The sequence below is a fragment of the Augochlora pura genome, chromosome 6 (genome assembly GCF_028453695.1).
Source record: "Augochlora pura isolate Apur16 chromosome 6, APUR_v2.2.1, whole genome shotgun sequence".
Lineage (NCBI taxonomy): Eukaryota > Metazoa > Arthropoda > Insecta > Hymenoptera > Halictidae > Augochlora > Augochlora pura.
This window is the reverse complement of record NC_135777.1, coordinates 18111685-18129160: the sequence shown is the minus strand read 5'-3', so window position 1 is coordinate 18129160 and position 17476 is coordinate 18111685. Positions and strand designations below refer to the sequence as shown.

Below are 17476 nucleotides of genomic sequence, written 5' to 3'. Positions count from 1 at the left end.
AAAGGGTTAAATAATATACGAAACGCTGTACACCGACCGCGCTCGGTGCTCAGTACTAAGAACTTAATCAGGTTAATAATAACGAGATCTGAGATCCTGAAGAGAAGGTAGTCTGAAGAGGGTGTTCAACTTTTCTGGTTGCAGCGGAAACCTCGCAAAGCACCACCTCCCCAGACACCGTCCAATGCGGGGGTTGCAGGGCGTCCTACCCCCTCGGCGAGATCGTGCGGTTCATCGAGCACAAGGTCAACCATTGTCGCAGCACGCTTCAGGGCTGCCACAGTCCACCGGCGACGGCGGCTCCGGAGGATTCCGATCCGGAGGACGCCCTCGCCCTGAAGACCGTCGATCAGGACTCGAAGCTGAACTCCGTGCCCAGCATATCCGCCCCCATCAACAAGCGGGGCGGTGGTAGGCTCGAGAGTCCTCCGACGCTACAGAGCTCCGGACCGGATGCCGGGAGCCCGATCGAGCTGAAAGCCAGCGCCAGCTCGACGCCCAAAAGACGGACGGAGACCTCCGAGGAGGGTAAAGAGGACCTCCCGAAGAAGCCGAAGATCGAGTCCGTGGACGCGGACACGAACACAGTCAATTCTGGTGAGTTCTCCTCGTGTCTGTCTCTGCTTCGTTATCTTCGGCGAGGTTAATTACCCCCGCGCGGTGCTTAACCCGCGACGTCTGGCATCGCCACCCCCCCAACAGAATCTCCACGATCGAAATTGTTCTTGAGATTGTACGATGATTCGCTCGTATGCTTCTCCGACCAGTGTATTTTCTTTACTGTTAATTAGACGATTCGGTACGGTTAGACGATCCTCGTGCTAAATAAATAAGGCTTCTTGTTGGGGGTGGCTAGAACCGTGCCAGTGTTGAGAAATCGAACTGTGAATTTTTTTGCAATGTTACATCGATTTCCTTTCGATGCTCGTACGTTCGTATGCGCCGTATATAACAATGCGTAAACAGTCTGCATTCCGCTCACGAATCTGAATTGAAGGGGACAACTGTTCGCGTTGCAGCTGTTAACGGCGCAACAACTGCACAACGGTTTTACACCGTCCTTTAAAACGTCGCGGAAAATTCCGCCGGGTACGGTAGTTTAATGAGAACGATTAGAGAACAAGTTTTTACGTCTTGCCCCGTCGCCGTCACCGGTAATTAAGAAGTTGAGAAGTTTGCGAAGTTTTCGGCTCGTCGGAGGTATCGTATGAACGGCGGAACAATAATAAAACGGCAATGCCCGTCACGCGGCCGAGGCTAACGATCAATTAAAATCACGAGACCGAATCGATTAGTCCGTTCGATGTTTCGTATTAGCCGAAAGAAGCGACGGGATTAAACGGTGAACTTTTAACCCTACGCGTGTTTGCCTGAGTTTACGATTCTCTGTGCCCATTCAGACTCGGTCCTGTCCAACCTTTCTCCCCGCTCGCGAACGTTATTTATGTTTCCTCGGACCGTCTCAGCGTCTCATTAATCACGATCCGATCAATATTTCATAGTCGTGCGTTCCGCGGGATGAATGAACGTTTTAGCCCCGGAGTACTTTTAATTGCTGCGGGTTCACGTTGGGAATTTAATTGACGCCGACACGCAATGAAAGCCCCGGGGGCACGTGCTACCAAAGCGTTGTCGTGATGTTTTGACATATTCCGCTTTGAGTTCTGCCGTTGGGTCTCCCGAGTCAAGGCAACCTCTATAAATATAGCCGGTCGTCTCCGGGTTCCGGCAACAAATGCTCGCCGCGACTTTCATATTCTATGAAGCGGTTCGCGGCCCACGAAACGCTTCTGTGCGACAGAAGCAATTCTAGCAAAAATGCCATAACATTCAAAACCGTGCGCGCGCGTTTTCCCCGTCGCACTGTCGGCGCGTCCATCCCACGGCCACGGCGACGCGATTTTTGTAAATCGAGCTCCGTTCAAAAAAAAAAAAAGAAAAAGAAAGAGACCATTGACACTGTCATCTGCGCCCGAAAACTACGGTTTCGTATTCGCCGAGAGGGTGTGGGTCCCACAGAAAGAAAGAGAGAATAAGGGAGAGTTTTTAAAGTACAGTTACTGGCTGCCATCTGATGTCGATCCTGGTTCAACGAGCACGAACAATGCAGCGGTAGATTCGATTTTTGAATTTAAAGAGCCCGCTCGGGATTGGGGTGAACCTGCCCCCATAGTGCGCCTCCCCCTACCCTCTGCCCCCGAGTCTGACCCCTTTTTATCGCCGGCCACATTGTCATATTCCAACGGCGAGAATGTCCAAGCTGCTTCCAGCCGGTCGAAGATTAATAGTTTATTTTTAAATCTCTTTATTGCTGGTCCTCGCTCTTTGTCCCGTTGTTCCCGCACGTTGCGAACGTGTCTCCAAAAATTAGCCTCGGCACTGGACTCGGCGAGGTATGATATTACTTAAAAGAAGTCGTAAATTGAACCAGAGGACAGGTCATGGGTAATTCCGGCAATTAGGATACCGTCGAACGTAATTTTTTTTTACCAACTTGACAGAAATGACGTTCCGATTGTCTCACCTGACTGCTGTCATAAATCTTACATGGAGGATAAACAGAATATAAAAAATAAATTATTACTATACTTTTGAATGTTTTTTATCTATGAAAATATCTAAACGAATGAAGAAGGGTTGATTTTAACGAATTAAAAAAATTAATAAAAGACGAACGAGATAAAAAGGAATTTATACATCCGAATGAATAAAGAGTAGCAAAAAGGGGGTTGTCCATGGAAAAGTCCAACAGTTGTGGAGCGTTCACAGGGCTTGCCGGGTTGAAATGTAGCACAGATTTGAAATGTATATTTTTCCTGCAGTTTCGACGCGTAGATTCGATTCGCTGTAGATAGTTGTTTGATCCTGTAGTCCAGGAATTTCCGGCAACAATGGCGACCGGGTTCGCCGGTCTGCTCGCGGAATTGCGGCTCACGGGTACATAAAGGTGGGGGGAGGGGGTGAGGGGGGTGACAGCTTTAATTTCGCACCCACTCGTCGACGAATCGACACCGGAGCGCGATCGCGGCGGTTTACTCCGATTAACTTCAAAGAAACGGCGCCTGCCTCAAACGAAATTCATGCGGCCCGACGCCCTTGATGAATTGAAAGCACAGCCTTTGAGATTCTTAACTCAGTGCTTACCTGTGCAAATTGACGTGGCGGCCTGCTTTGCATCGCGGAGAGGAGAACGGCGCGCGCGCGAGAGAGAGAGAGCGGAAGGACGGCGAAGGAAGAGCACCGCCGCGCCTCCGATGAGAGTCACTGCCCTCTCTCCTCCGCCTCCTCCTTCTTACAATTAGCGTCTTCTCACTTTTGTAAATATTATTACGTTCGCCGGAATGACCCCCTCCAGACTCGTTCACTCTTAATTGTCCCTCGTTCGAAAAGGTTTTGTCCGGATGATAATTTTATTAGACACTCGGCCTTGGGCGCACGCTTTGTCCCCGGATTCTCACGTTGGCGACACTGAGGCACCACATTTTTGGGTTGTTCGAGTCGAAATTTATCGTTCTCGTTCGGCGATGCTCTGTGATAGTAGAAAATTGCTGAGAGTTCACTGGATCTTCCGTCTTGACAATTATTACATTGGGAATAAACCTCAGATATCACCTATATGCTATATCTCGATCATGATCTTTAACAGAAACATCGGAGAATCAAAATTGTTATTAACCCTATGCAATACAATTTGACTCGTGATGAGATTTTTAGTCGTAATAAAGTTCTTTTTTCTGTTTCATTTAATCGAACAAACTTTAAGGCAAGAAATTAATAACCGTACAAAATACTTTAAACTTTTCGCAACGTCGTCAATAAAATTTTGTTTGCACAGAATTTCTATAATAATCATATATATCTTTTTATTTGTTCGTTTTAACTCATCCCGGCCTCAAAATATTCACAGCATCTTAAAATTTACAAATATATTATAGTTTTCACTAACATTACAACTCGAACAGCAAAGCCCAACTATTTTTTACACGTGACGAGTATACTCGACGTAACACAAACTATTATCATTTTATCGGTACGAGGCTATTGAAAAAGCAACAATCTGATTGATGCAGCACATAGCGCACGCTGAAGCCCGAAGGAGTCTGTAATAGTTAGCCAGGAGAATCGAGAGCCGGTCCCCGAAGCGTGGCTAAATCGACAAGAGAGTTTCGATCGCGGGCAGAAAGGAAAGCCACTAAAAAGCCGGATAAAGGATGACGGTCCGTAGGGGTCGCTCCTCTGGCCCCGTTCGTTTCTGATCCGTGTTGCTCTACCTGGACACACGCGACGATGCTCTGTAGCAGAATATCAACGCGGTCGCTTACGGAGGATTCGCCGTTGACGCGGCCGTGTGCACAGCTCGTGCGGACCACGTGGCCAAACAATAGGACGATTCTAATTGGGCTTTTGGACGTGGCCGGTCGATAACAAAAAAACACGACAAAAAAGGCGACGAAAGGGGCTTATCTGGGGAACAAGCTTGACGCGGAGTACGGGGGATGAGCACGAGCCACGTCTCTCTCTCTCTCTCTCTTTCTCTCTCTCTTTGGTTCTCTCTTTCTAGCTGGCCCCGGATGGGGTTAACTGCCGACCTAGCCACTGGGAGGGGGGCTGGAACGAGTTTCACGGACCGTGATGAAATTTTAAAGAGACACCGGTGCTCGCTGCATCAACAATCTGTTACGTAATTATGATCGTTTGCATTAATCACCAGCACTGAAGCGGGTGGCCGTGGCTTCGCCGCGACCCGAATTAACCCTGGTTGGTTACTTCTATCGGTAGCGTCTTCTTACCACGCCTTTTCGCACCTTTGTCACCTGAGACGAATTTTCTGGCGTCGTCGATTTTTGCCGTTGACGAAGATGCCGGATACTAGTTGTGGCTTCTGGAAGTATTGTATTTGTTTATTGCACTATCAACCACCTGTCAATAAGGCGACAGTAATTTTCTTGGAGAAAAACTCGCGTGATGACAGGGTTCTTAATCCATTGAGGACGAATATGGACGTGGTAACGACACGAGCACTTCTTATTCCAGAAGGAATAATTGATTATTAATTCCCAAAGGAATATATTCTTAGACGTTGAAAAATCCTCGTCCGAAAGGGTTAGGCCTTCAACGAATTCTAGGATTAGCTTTCTCTCGCAAGATATGTCGGGCTGTTGTTACTTTCGACGGTCCGGCATTTTCCAGAAGGCATCTCCAGATTAACACGAGAATCTTGCCGTCCCGGAATTCATAAAACACTCCCGCTGCACGGAATTACAGTCATAGTCGAAGCAAAGCGCCTCTAAACTCGCCGAGTCCGCGGCAGTTCGCGCCCGAAGTTGTAAAAATTCTTTCCATCGACGGGGCAGAAGAAAGGTAATCCTCGGCGTCGGGGAAATAAAATTCATCCCCCGAGAGAGGCCCCGAGAGCCCGAGAGAGGAGAGAAGCGATATCATTTCCGTGAGCGCGCGCGCGCGGCTGTCCCGCGAGCAGCTGCGTTAAAACACAAAAAATAAATATAAGACAGAGAGTGACGTTACGGGAGAGATCGCGTCAAGGGGGCGACGGAAAAAGAGGGGGGAGGGGGATGGTAAGACGGAAGCGAGACGCGAGGCGATAATCCGTCGAAATTGACACCGGCGCTCCCGGTGAGATGCAGATTTGATCTATCTGTCAGGTTTGTCTGGAATATTAATTCTCGTCCGCGGCCGATCTTCTTTCTCGGGACGATTTCTCCGTGCCGAGGGCCCCCCCTCGGCCGTCCTCGTAAACTACCCTTTCTCCTTTCTTTCATCCCTCGTCCGGTCTCGTCTTCGTGGACCGCCCGAGGCGCGTCGAGAATTGCTTGCGAATTGGTTGTATCTCAGGGTTTCGAGGTCCTGCAGCCCTTCCGTCCTTCTTCCCTTCCCTCCGCCTTCGTTCTTCTTCCCGCTTCTGGCGTCTTCTTTCCGCGGCCCTTCTCACCCCCCGCGGAAGGAAGTCAACGAGGATGACATAAAAGTGATACACAGAGGCGACCGGGAAAGCCAATACCGCGTTACTCGCACACGCGTTTCTCGTTGCCTCCTACTACGGGATCTCCGACGTTTCTTTCTTCGGCCTCGGTTATTTCTCTTCGATGAGTCGTCCTGCCAGGTCCTCGGACCTTGCCAGCTGGTTTTTAACGTGCCCGGCGAAACAGCAGGACGAAGAATCCGTCTACATCGAGACGCGTAATGGCGGAAATATTTTCTTTCTGGTTCTGCACCGTGGTTTATTATTTTAGGTGAAATGTTTTAATTCTGGTTTTCGCAAGCTGCTGTAAAATTAGTTTAGGTGTAATTTGGGACAGATATGTTGGCGAACTGATGGTCATATGTTAGGCGCAGACACAAATATCAGTTAGAAGTAGAACGCGTTAAGGGATGAATATCGAGTCATTTAATGAATTTAAAATAAATTTAATTCAATAACACTCCTCTGTAACATAGTCTTTCTAACATTAATACAGACTTCTAAATTACTTGCATTTATTTTTAAGAGACAATAGACGTTAAAATAAAACCTTAACGTTAAAGATTATTAAACAAAAGTCTCGTGGATTTTTATTGGTAGCTCATACAGAGATCGAGATTCAATTTTACAAAATCAGTTTGTAGAAATGTGGCTTGAACAGATTTAAGGGTGGAAAGTTTACAACGATTGCTAGCTTCTACGAATATTTTGGGTCGTATTTGTCACCCGCAGTGCAACTTATTGCAAAGAACAAAGTCGAATGTCTTACTTTTGTCAGCCGGAAGTTCGACCGGTTTGTTTCCGACGTTTTAACGCGTATTTCATCATTGCGCGCTTCCTTGTCGGTGGGCCACGGCATTTTCGAAAACCAGAGACAATTTTCCAGAGACATTCGTCTTCTTGTACTTCTCCCGCTTCTTCTTTTTCGGGCGAGAGGATTCGACGGGGACAATGAAAACGTCGCTCGAAGGGACAGGAAAAAGTCGAAGTTTTAATATACGCGCGCCGCGGAACGTTTCGACGCTTCCAAAACGCCAAGACAAATGTACTTTTCCCTTGTTTCTTATTTTCACTCGCGACGCGAACTCGGGGAGGGATGAGCTCGGCGAGGTGGTCGCACGAAAACCGAGAACGTTCGAAGAAAAATAGCAGTGGAAGCTAATAAGAAAACAGCTAACCGTGAGCTACTTAAATCTACTTGCAATAATTTTTATTAAAAATATATTACAACTCAAATTTCTATATTTATTTATTTTATAAATTAAAGGTGTTTCTTGAAATTTTAATTATCAATAAAATCGTGCAAGTTGGACGCTACTTTGAAGACTAGGGTATTTTCGCCACGAGATTGCCTTTTGTCATTTATTTATGAGTTGAAGAAGACGGAGGCAGATTTAATGGGCAACGTGTCCACTCTTGATATTTGCGGTTGAACTGGGCAAGCACATAAAGGGTCTCCGGCATGCTTCTGACTAATGCGATTCGTTTCTAGCGGCCATAAGGATTTCTCGCGTTTTATAATAATCAAACTGCAGTTATATGCAAACTTACACAAGATTTTTTTTTAAAGAGAAATTATATAATGTAGTAGGAATATAATATGTATGTTACAGATTATATTTATATTGTTCATTAAAGTTTTAATTTTCTCAGAAATAAAATTTCTCTTTTTTCGTTTGGCGTTTTCAAAGCAACATCCGAAGCGAACATAAATTTTGCCCGATAACAGAGGTCTATAATTTGAAGAATCATTGTCCGGACACGGTCCCCGCAATGTTTCCCGGTACTCCAGGGATAATTTTACTGCCGGCAACACCATAAAACGGGATTCCAGGGACCGATCAACCCATGTGTCTAGGTTTGACCATGGGTCATTCCAACAATTATCCAACGTTTCCTGATTTCCAGGAACTCCAGGTCAATACATACGGGAAAGAGTGATTTTTAGAAGCAACACATGTGGGCGTATTGTGAAATACCTTTTTCTTTAAAAGCCATAAATCACTGTCACGCTAAACTTGAAAATCATATTTCGGCTCCTGAATTATTTCGAATCCATTGAAATTAATATTTCGAATCTATTGGAATTAATATTTCGAGTCTATTGAAATTAATATTTCGAATCTATTGAAATTAATATTTAGAATTTATTGAAATTAATATTTCGAATCTATTGAAATTAATATTTCAACTAAAAAAATAACAACGCGTCCAGAAAATAAATGCGAACATCCTGCTGTAGCTTTTGGATTTTAAAACACAGTTCCGCCGGGATTTTGGGCGTTCTGATTTTTTCAAATAAAGACGGCTGGCAGGGGAAAAAACGAAAAGTGAATGTATGCAGGCGAATTTCGCGACGGCCTGGAATTCCGGGTGGAGTTTCAATCGGTCATTCTCTCGGATAATCTGGCTGACGAGGCTGATTAAAATCGCCCACAATCTAGCTACCTGGATGCGATATCCCGTGCACGTTGTCCCTTTTAAGTGCAACCCTTGTACGTAGGACAAAGTGCATACGCCGCATACGTTGGCTAATCGATATTTTAATATTGTCACACGCCATTCTGGATTAAAGGCCTTTGTGTGTCTCGTGACGTCATAGACGGGCAGATGTGCCCCGTTGGATAGCGAAAAGATTTCCACGGTGCAGCTACGATTTTAATAAACCGTCGCGTCGGCCATCGAAGATTCCATTTGTCTTGACTATTCAGAAATCCCAGGATCCGCTGCTGCCTTGCAATTAACGCGTTAACAAATCACTTAAATACTTTTATAAATATTTCTTTATAAACGAAATATTCTCATCGATCAATCGATAATTTCAATTCTCAGTAAAGGCAATTATGGCAACACTCGGTCACTTTGTAATTAATAGACCGCAGATTTTATGCACTCGTGACAAACAATTACAATTTGAAAGGATGGAAATATTACAAATTCGCGTAAATAATTAAAACAAACGAATAAATTTCTGGCCGACTACTTTTTGATGCAATTCTCGTAGACAATTAGATAACTTTTATTTCTCATAAAGTTCGGCTCTCAATGCTTGTTAATTATTTATGACAAAATATGTGAAATAATCAGCGTGTCAGTTTCATTTCGACATTGAGTTTTCGTGTTTCTTTTATCGAATAAAAATAAACAGATTCCGGAATAGTTAAATAGTATAGCGAAAGACGGTGTCTGCACACGGAAAATGATTTTCCGGAAAGTGTGTCCCCTCGTCGAGGGTAGCTCGTGTGAAATCTTCCGTAAACGGGTTGAAAGGAAGTATCCGTAGGATGACCAAAGCTCGACTCGTCGTTAAACAATGGCGTTCCGAGCGATTTGCCCGTAAACGTCGCGTGGGCCAATTTGACGGGCAATTTCTGAGGAAAATCGTTCGGTCACTGTCGCGGGAGTCGGAGGACCATGATGATTCGTATGTGGCCATATTGTGCCCCGATGTCCCCGCTGCAATTCCGCCGAGCACGTCGAAAAATTACGGTGCAGTGCATCCATGAAACGTTGATCTTTTTTCCTTTCAATTTTCGATCTTCTCTCTTTAACTTCCTCGCTTCTCGTCGGCGAAATTTCTTTCTACCGCGATTGTTTCACGAGATTCCGCTATTATTTCATATTTTTACGAAAGTGAAAGCATCACCGAAGGATATTATATACGATTTTTCTGCATTTATAACAAAAATAGAAATATAAAGTAGAAAACGCATTTACAGAATTAAATATGGTAACATTGTTTTCCTGCTTATTAACGCTAGAATGAACGTGCACCGTGTTGCTTTATAAAAATAATAACACCGAGTTTACCTAAAATCTGTGCCATTTTTATTATAATTAAGCTGCCGGTTTTCCCACAAAATAAAATGTTTCCATGTCAAGTGTAAGGAGCAGAAGTTATAAAAAAATAATATGACGACGGTCTTAAACATTTTCAAATTGTTCGCAGGTTCGTATTTCACATACTCATTTTTGCTATAAATATCACACGCTGTGTGTTTTAAATATATCCTTGAATTAAATTCAATTGTTTTCCGCGACAAAGTTTCCACAATTTCAGTAATTTTGAAATGGAAAATTAGGGATTGCTCATTTTAATTTAGTATCAATGTTAAAATTAATTAAAGATATTGTTACTAATAATATATCGTGCAATAGTTATTAAAATTTTTCATCTAAGGGATAATTCGTATTTTCAAGGGACTGTGCAATGATATCGACAAAATTCAATTTCCAGATATAAAAATCGTGCGAAACGATATGAAAATTCAAATGTCGATTGTTTCACGAATATAACCGAGCGCTTTGGTTTTCTATTAAGTGAACAGATCCGCGGTGGGTTCATTAATCAGCCCGTTTCGCAAAGTAGATTCGCCGAACCGCATTTATCACTGTTCATTAATTTTCAATTCACGGCATTCGCTGTACGCGTTCCAGTTTTCTTTTTTACCCCGCGGAATTTCGTTCCATAAATCATGATCGATGCGTCCCACTATTCGAAGGGGTGTACCCCCATAGAAGATCGTGGAAAATCTAAAGAAATAATCCTAACGGATGGCCGACCGCGCGACGTTTGCATATGAAAAGCCGCGGCGGCCGTGAATCGATACACCTTTATTATGCTCGGAGCACTTGCTTATCTCCCGTCGGTCCCCTACTTTTTCCGCGCGCACGCGGCAGAAAGGGAACTCGGCAATATTTTCGACTTCCGGCCGACAGGCGAAGGGGCGCCACAGGGCCAGAGGCGTGAAACAATATGCCAAATTTTCACGGTTTCGCCGACGGATGACCTCCCCCCTCTCGTTTGCTGCATGACTCGCCCTTTTCGGAAACTTTCTAATTTTCTTCGTGGGGCCCAGTTCCCCGGCCCGGCCTGAAATTTTCCGCTCGGAAAGGACCAATCGATCGCCCGCTGTGAGTTACGTGTTTTTCCTCGCTTAAAAGTCGAACCTCTTTCAATCCGTCGATCTTTTGTCCCGGTGGCCTTTTGTCTTCGAAAGTTTCAACACTGGCCGAACGAGATTTTCTACGAATTTCGAAATTAGGTCCGACGCGCGCGGCTGACAGGAATTTTTGCTGGTGTTGGTGATTAGTGCGCTACAGATTTTTATCCAAAATAAACATTCGTGCATTAACTTTAATGATTTTTTTATTACAATAGGAGATGAAAGATGACAGGCCTACAGAAGACAATATAGAATGTTCAGAAAGCAATGAACAATTTGTATTATTATTCTGTATTTTTATATTTTTATTGATCATGGCTTTTTTAAGAGCATCTAAGAGAACGTTCTAATGTAAAAATGCCAGAGGATATTTATGAAACAATAGTTACCGAAGCTTCGACTGGAGTTTTAGACGTAATACAGTAAACTAATGTATCTCCGATCGAATAAATTCGTATGAATGATCGTAATTGCGTGTCTAATGCCCAGGATAAATTTGTAAAGCATCGTAGCAATTTGAATAAGAGAATGTTTACCGTGCGCCGAAGGTTGATAAGCATCTTTCGACGCGAATTTCCAATGGAATTGTTTCCCCGGTAAAGGGGATTCGTCTGTTTCGGACCACGGTATGTTCCCGTCTAATTCCGCGCGCGTTTCTCGCCGCGACGCGTAAACGCAAGAGCGTAATCGTGGTGAAAGGTCAGCGAGGCGGCGAAGAAAAATCCGTCGCCCACCGTCAGCCTCGTTATTCTACTTAGCACCTTGTTACAACCGGCGATATGTGTTCCATTGTGTATTGTCGCGTGGTGTCCTATCACTTATAAGCCTGACGTCTCCGTCTTGATTCTAATTTAATTTAGGATTCATTGTTTACGTGTCCCATTGTCGCTTGGCATCCGAGGAAACGTGATTCATGTATCGAACCATCGGCTCGCATTCTCCAGGTGTACGTCGGTGAAAAAAATCTATCCGCCGGGAATTCCATAATTAAAATCGTACCGGGGTTCCGCGGAAAAATTTGACGACCGATCGGGGGCGATCTCTCTTTCTCCTCTCTCCCACCCCCCCTCCCTCCTCCCTTCTTGTCTACTCTTTCGATTCATTGTTCTCGGGGAACGACGCCGAGAGAAGTCGCAGAAACTCGCGTAAACTCCGATTTAGCAGAAGCTCGGCTTTAAGGCGCTCGACCCGGTACTTTCAGGCGCAACAAAGATCTCTCCCCAATCTCGAACGGCCATTTAATTAGGAGTGCTTTATTTTTCCGACGCCCTTTGTTTCCGGTCAATCTTTCTTTTCCGTTTGTTAAGTCACTCCCGGGGACGGCATAATGTGGAGAAACGGGCCCCCCCCCCCCCCCCCCCCCCCCCCCCCGCCGAACTTTTTAATCTTCGTCCAGACTGCTCTGTTCGCGTCTCTTTCCGCGCCCGGCTCGACCGGAAACTTTTAAACAACGTCTAGACTATGATGTTGTAATCGCCGAAGGAGAAACTCATCGATTCGCGATACCTTTCCTCTGTCCTTTTTAATACCACTTTCCCGGAACCTTGAATCCGACTTACGGAACTTGAAGCTTCAATTTGTATCGGTTCGGCAACGCAATTATCGAATCGTTTGTTACTCGTACATACATTGCGTTAAGAATCTAAACGATCTGTTATTTCTGTATAGAACGACACAGGATAAAATCTTTTTTTCAGTTGGCACTGAAAATTATGCTACAGAACATTGAACTAATCTTCGAAAGTGTATTCTTAGCGACGCTCTTATTGCTTAGAGTACTCTGTGTTAACATCTGCTTTTTTGTATCTTGCGTAGAACAAGCTTTGAAGCAAGGGTGTGGTATACGAGCCATTGCACAAGATTCAGACGCCGCGATTAACCCTGTGACGTATAAATAAAACACGAGTCTCCTTCCATTAAATTTGGTTGAACTGAATTATGCAGAAGCTTGAAAACAAAATGGTGTCTGAACTTTCTCAAATGGATTGAATCGAACGAAGCCACTTCAAAAAATATAAAAACAATCATTCTGAAAATCGTCCGATGTTCTCCTCGTCCCCGAAATCCACGGTCTCGTTATCGGTTCCCGCGATAAAACGGAGGTCGGGATAAAAAAACGTCTCCGGGAAACAATCCTTGCCAGTCGAAGAAATCATAGCGGCACTCGAGGCCATAAATTATGCAGTCAGCCGTTTCCTTGCGTAAAGTGGGAATGGCGCAGTTACTTGTCCATGACCGCGAGCGGTCCGCAAAAAGGAAGGAGAAAAAAAAATATAAGGGAGACCTCTTGAAAATGTGCACCGACCCCGGACCACGTCCCGCGCGCGCCGGTGTTCCTCACGGAGACGTAAATTTAAGTCACGATCGCCCCCAACGTCCGGAAGCGGTGGCGGGGGTTCTGCGAATATGTTCCCGAGGTTACGTTCGACGTCGTTTCGAAGCCGCGAAATAAGGGTCGTTTCTCGAACACATGGCGGGGCCATCTCGGTCGCCGGCGTGCTCCTTGCGGCCCTCTCCTTTCGTCCTCGGCTCGCGGAGGGTTGCCTCGAATTAATAAAATCGCACGGACACCCGGGGCTCTCCGAGCAACGGCACCGTGAAAAATGGCCGAAAATCTGATATTCCGGATTAAAAACATTGAAATTCAAAACCCGTCCCTCGCTCCGCGCCCCTCGGCGCTCGCGGGGTAGGGTCGAGAAGTCGTTAAGGGTCAGTTTCTCGGCGGGCGTCTGCGGCGAACCGATCCCCAACCGGCCGCGCTCTCCACCCGCACGCCCCGCAGGGAGAGAGAGATCGTTCTCGGGGATATTATTTTTAAGCCCCCACCGTAGCAATTTGACACAGGCGCGCCGTTTGAATTCCGAATTCAATCTGCGACGGATTTTCAATCCCGATTCCGCGAAATTAAGGGTGCCACGGAAATTGATAGCGGGGGTCTCCTTCGTACGTGTCCAACGTGTCGCGTGTCCCCGGCTCGATGCTATTCACGAGACTCGCTCGAGCGTGTATCATCGTCATCCGATAATCTGCTTTTCGCCACGTTATCGCGGCGCTTCCTGCGACCGCGACGAATCGAATAAAACCAACGTGGCTTCCGTCTGTTTCAGAACCGAGATGGTTGCAGTGTTCCCAGTGTTCCAGAAGGATGTCGTCGGCGTGGGAGCTGTTGCAGCACGTGCAGAGCGTCCACGGCGCCAGGCTGTACACATCCCCGTCCTCATCCACGAACTCGTCGTCGAACACGCCGGCACCGAGCCCGCCGACGCCCACCCCGACGCACACCCACCACCTGAGCCCGCCGAATCACCTGAACCTCAGCGGAAAGTCGACGGGAAGCTCGTCGGTGGCGAACTCCTCCGGCGGCACGACCTCCAGCGGCAGCAGCGGCACCCGACAGCAACTCCAATCCTCCGCGTCCTTGGTCGGCGACCCGCTTCACAGCTTTCTGAGGCTACCGCAGCACCTGGAACGCAGCTTTCCGCCGATGTTCAGGCCAGACTTCCTGGCCCTGAACCCGTTGGCCGGGTACAGAGGCCTGCAGGAACTCCAGACCGCCACGAGGAACCTGCAGAACCTGGGCGACCCGCTGCGCGGCATGGACGGCTTGAACCTCGGGGACCCGCTGGTCCGCAGTTCTCTAGATTCGCTGAACAACGCCCGCAACCTGGCAAACCTCGCCGAATTGTCCCATGGTCGCGGACTCGCCGGTCAGGCACATCCTCCTCCGCTTGAGGCCAACCTGGATTTTTACTCGGCGCGCCTAAGGAGCCTCGCTAATCCGTCCTTAGGCGCGGCTCCACCAACTAGCGGGAACTCGACAACGAACTCTAATCCCCCTGCCCCGGTGCCGACCGTACCGGTGCCGAGCACCGTCCAGCAACAACAACAACAGCAGCAGCAGCAACAGCAGCAGCAACAGCAACCACAGCAACCGCTGCAGACGCAGCCAATTCAGAACCACGCGCAGACCGTCGTCGAGCCGCCGAGTCCGGCGACCAACAACACCACGATCATCACGCACGCGAACCATCAGAAGGAGAACTCGCCGCCCTGCTACAACCAAAGCCCGATAGGCCACCACAACAACAACAACTCGACCGACAGCGAGAAGACCAACCCGCCGGTCGCCTCGACGCCGATCATCGCCGACTCGGCGTCCGAGATGATCTACACGTGCGAGGTCTGCGAGAAAAAGTTTCAGTTCCAGTCGAATTTGAACGTCCACCGGCGGAGTCATCGGGACAAGGAGAGGCAGTACCATCAGGAGAACGCGAAGGACGGGCAGACGACGGCCGTCAGGTGCGAGATCTGCGATCTCGAGGTGACCAACTTCGCGGATCTGAGGAAGCACATGACGAAGGTGCACCAGGAGAACCTGAACGCCGCCAGTCCGCAGGGCAGCTTGGACACCGTCGCCGACGACGGATCCAGCTGCGACGAGAACATGGACCTCGACGAGGCGGAGGGGAACGAGCCGAAGGTGGAGAGGGAGGACACCGAGGAGAACACGCCGGAGGATCTGAGCACCACCCAAGGCCAGAACGGGGAAGAGTCAAGCGGCCGGATCGACCAGAAGCCGGTCAGTCTGGTCGGCGACCTGATGGAGAAGTTCGGGTTGAGCAACATCGCGCAGTACTCGGAAGCGTACCGGCAGGCGCTGCAGGAGAACCACCGCGGCGTGTTCATCAAGACGGAGTCGTCGTCGAACCTGACCAACTCGCTGAACAATAACAAGGAGAAAGACAGCGCGCTGTCGCCCACGAACTTCAATTCCTCGACCGCGCCTAACATATTCTCCGGTCAGGGTTTTCCCAGGTCCTCGGGGCACGACTTCGGCAACCTTTGGCTGCCGAGCCCGCATTATCTGGAGAACAACGAGTTCCGGAAAGTGACCAAGGCCACCACATCCAGCCTGGCGCTGCAAGGCCTGCCGAGCCCGTTGCTAAAGAAGGAGCGCAGCGGGAGGAACGACACGTGCGAGTACTGCGGCAAGGTGTTCAAGAACTGCTCGAACCTGACGGTTCACAGGCGGTCGCACACCGGCGAGAAACCGTACAAGTGTGAACTGTGTTCATACGCGTGCGCCCAGAGCTCTAAGCTGACCAGGCATATGAAGACGCACGGCCGCCACGGCAAGGACACGTACAAATGCCGGTTCTGCGAGATGCCGTTCTCGGTGCCGAGCACGCTCGAGAAACACATGCGGAAATGCGTGGTGGTGGTGCAGCAGACGCCTAAGCTCGCCATGCCGTACCCGGGCAGCCAGGACGAGGACGACTCGCTGAGCACGAAGGACACTTGATCTTGGAACGGAAGCCTACCGCCGATCCCGCCACTCTGGCCGCACAGACCGCCCTACCCGGTGTACTGAACAGGGGATCTTCCTCGAGGGAGCTTGAACAGACACGGAGTACGAGTACAGAAGCTAAGAGGCTGGGGAACACGTGGGTGTCCCATCAGAGAGACAGTGGTCCTAATCGTGGACCGATGGACATGGATGTCGTCCGATACGGGGAGTATCGTGGGTGCACAGGATCATTCTCGGACAGTCCGAGATGGCCTCTCGAGATCAGGAGAGGAGAGGTGGTAGGTCGCTGAGAATACGGCCGATCGAAACACGGACCTGGAAACGGTCCATGGAGCCAGGAGCACGAGAACAACGAGACCCTCGAGGCCGCGAAGGCTCTAATAACGAGGACGAGGGTGATGATGATGATGATGATGATGATGATGATCGAACCTCGGAGCACGATTCGATGACAGAGCGAGAAGAAGGTACTCGATGAGAGCTGCTCCGCGTTCTTGATTCAAATAGAAACGAAAAACGAATGGTTACCATTTTGCAAGTCCCAGCACAGTTATTTAAAGTATATCCTTATAAATAGTTATAAATAAAGACGCTATAAATATGAATATATATATATATAAATTATAAATATATATATATACATAAATACATATACATATATATATATAAATATAAATATAAATATGAGATCTAAAATGCAAATTATACAGAATATAAATATTATACATAGGATAATGAACATAGTGACTTTATTATCGCATTTGAAGATTATTTATTTAATGATATATCTATTGAACATACTGTGTAACGTAATAGACGTGCACGGGGGAGCGTGCGCGACGCGTGTACGTGGATTACGTTATATACTATGGAGACCTGCAACCACTCTGTATGTATTAGAGACAAATGGGAAAAGACACGAGAGAGGAAGCGACGGTGGGAGGGGGGGAGAAACGGGAGAAACGGGAGAAACGGGAGAAAACTTTTTGTACATTATATCGGCGTCGCCGCTGCGCCTCGATCGGCATCGACGGCGGCTTCTGTATTCTTCTCTTTTCCTTTCCGCCACTATTTTTTTTTTCTCTTCGGTTTTTCCTTTCTTCTTCCTCTTCTTCTCGTTTTTTCGACGTCTACGAAACGAAAACGTTTCTTTCCGCGATGGAGAAAGAACGATCGGCGACTCCGACGATCCTGTATTGTACATAACTCGACACATCGATATATCCGGAGGACTCTGTTAAA

At 47.4% G+C, this 17476-nt stretch overlaps 1 protein-coding gene across 1 annotated transcript in view; it reads left to right on the top strand.

Moving 5' to 3' along the window:
* Cph (BCL11 transcription factor chronophage) overlaps positions 1–16812 on the top strand; it is a 42614-nt gene extending 25802 nt beyond the window's left edge. Inside the window, exons 2-3 of the mRNA XM_078182771.1 lie at positions 145–597; positions 14034–16812. Of these exons, the coding sequence (XP_078038897.1) occupies positions 145–597; positions 14034–16228 (2648 nt within the window). The 3' untranslated portion in view covers positions 16229–16812. The remainder of the gene's footprint in view (positions 1–144; positions 598–14033) is intronic.
* The last annotated feature ends 664 nt before the right edge of the window (positions 16813–17476 follow it).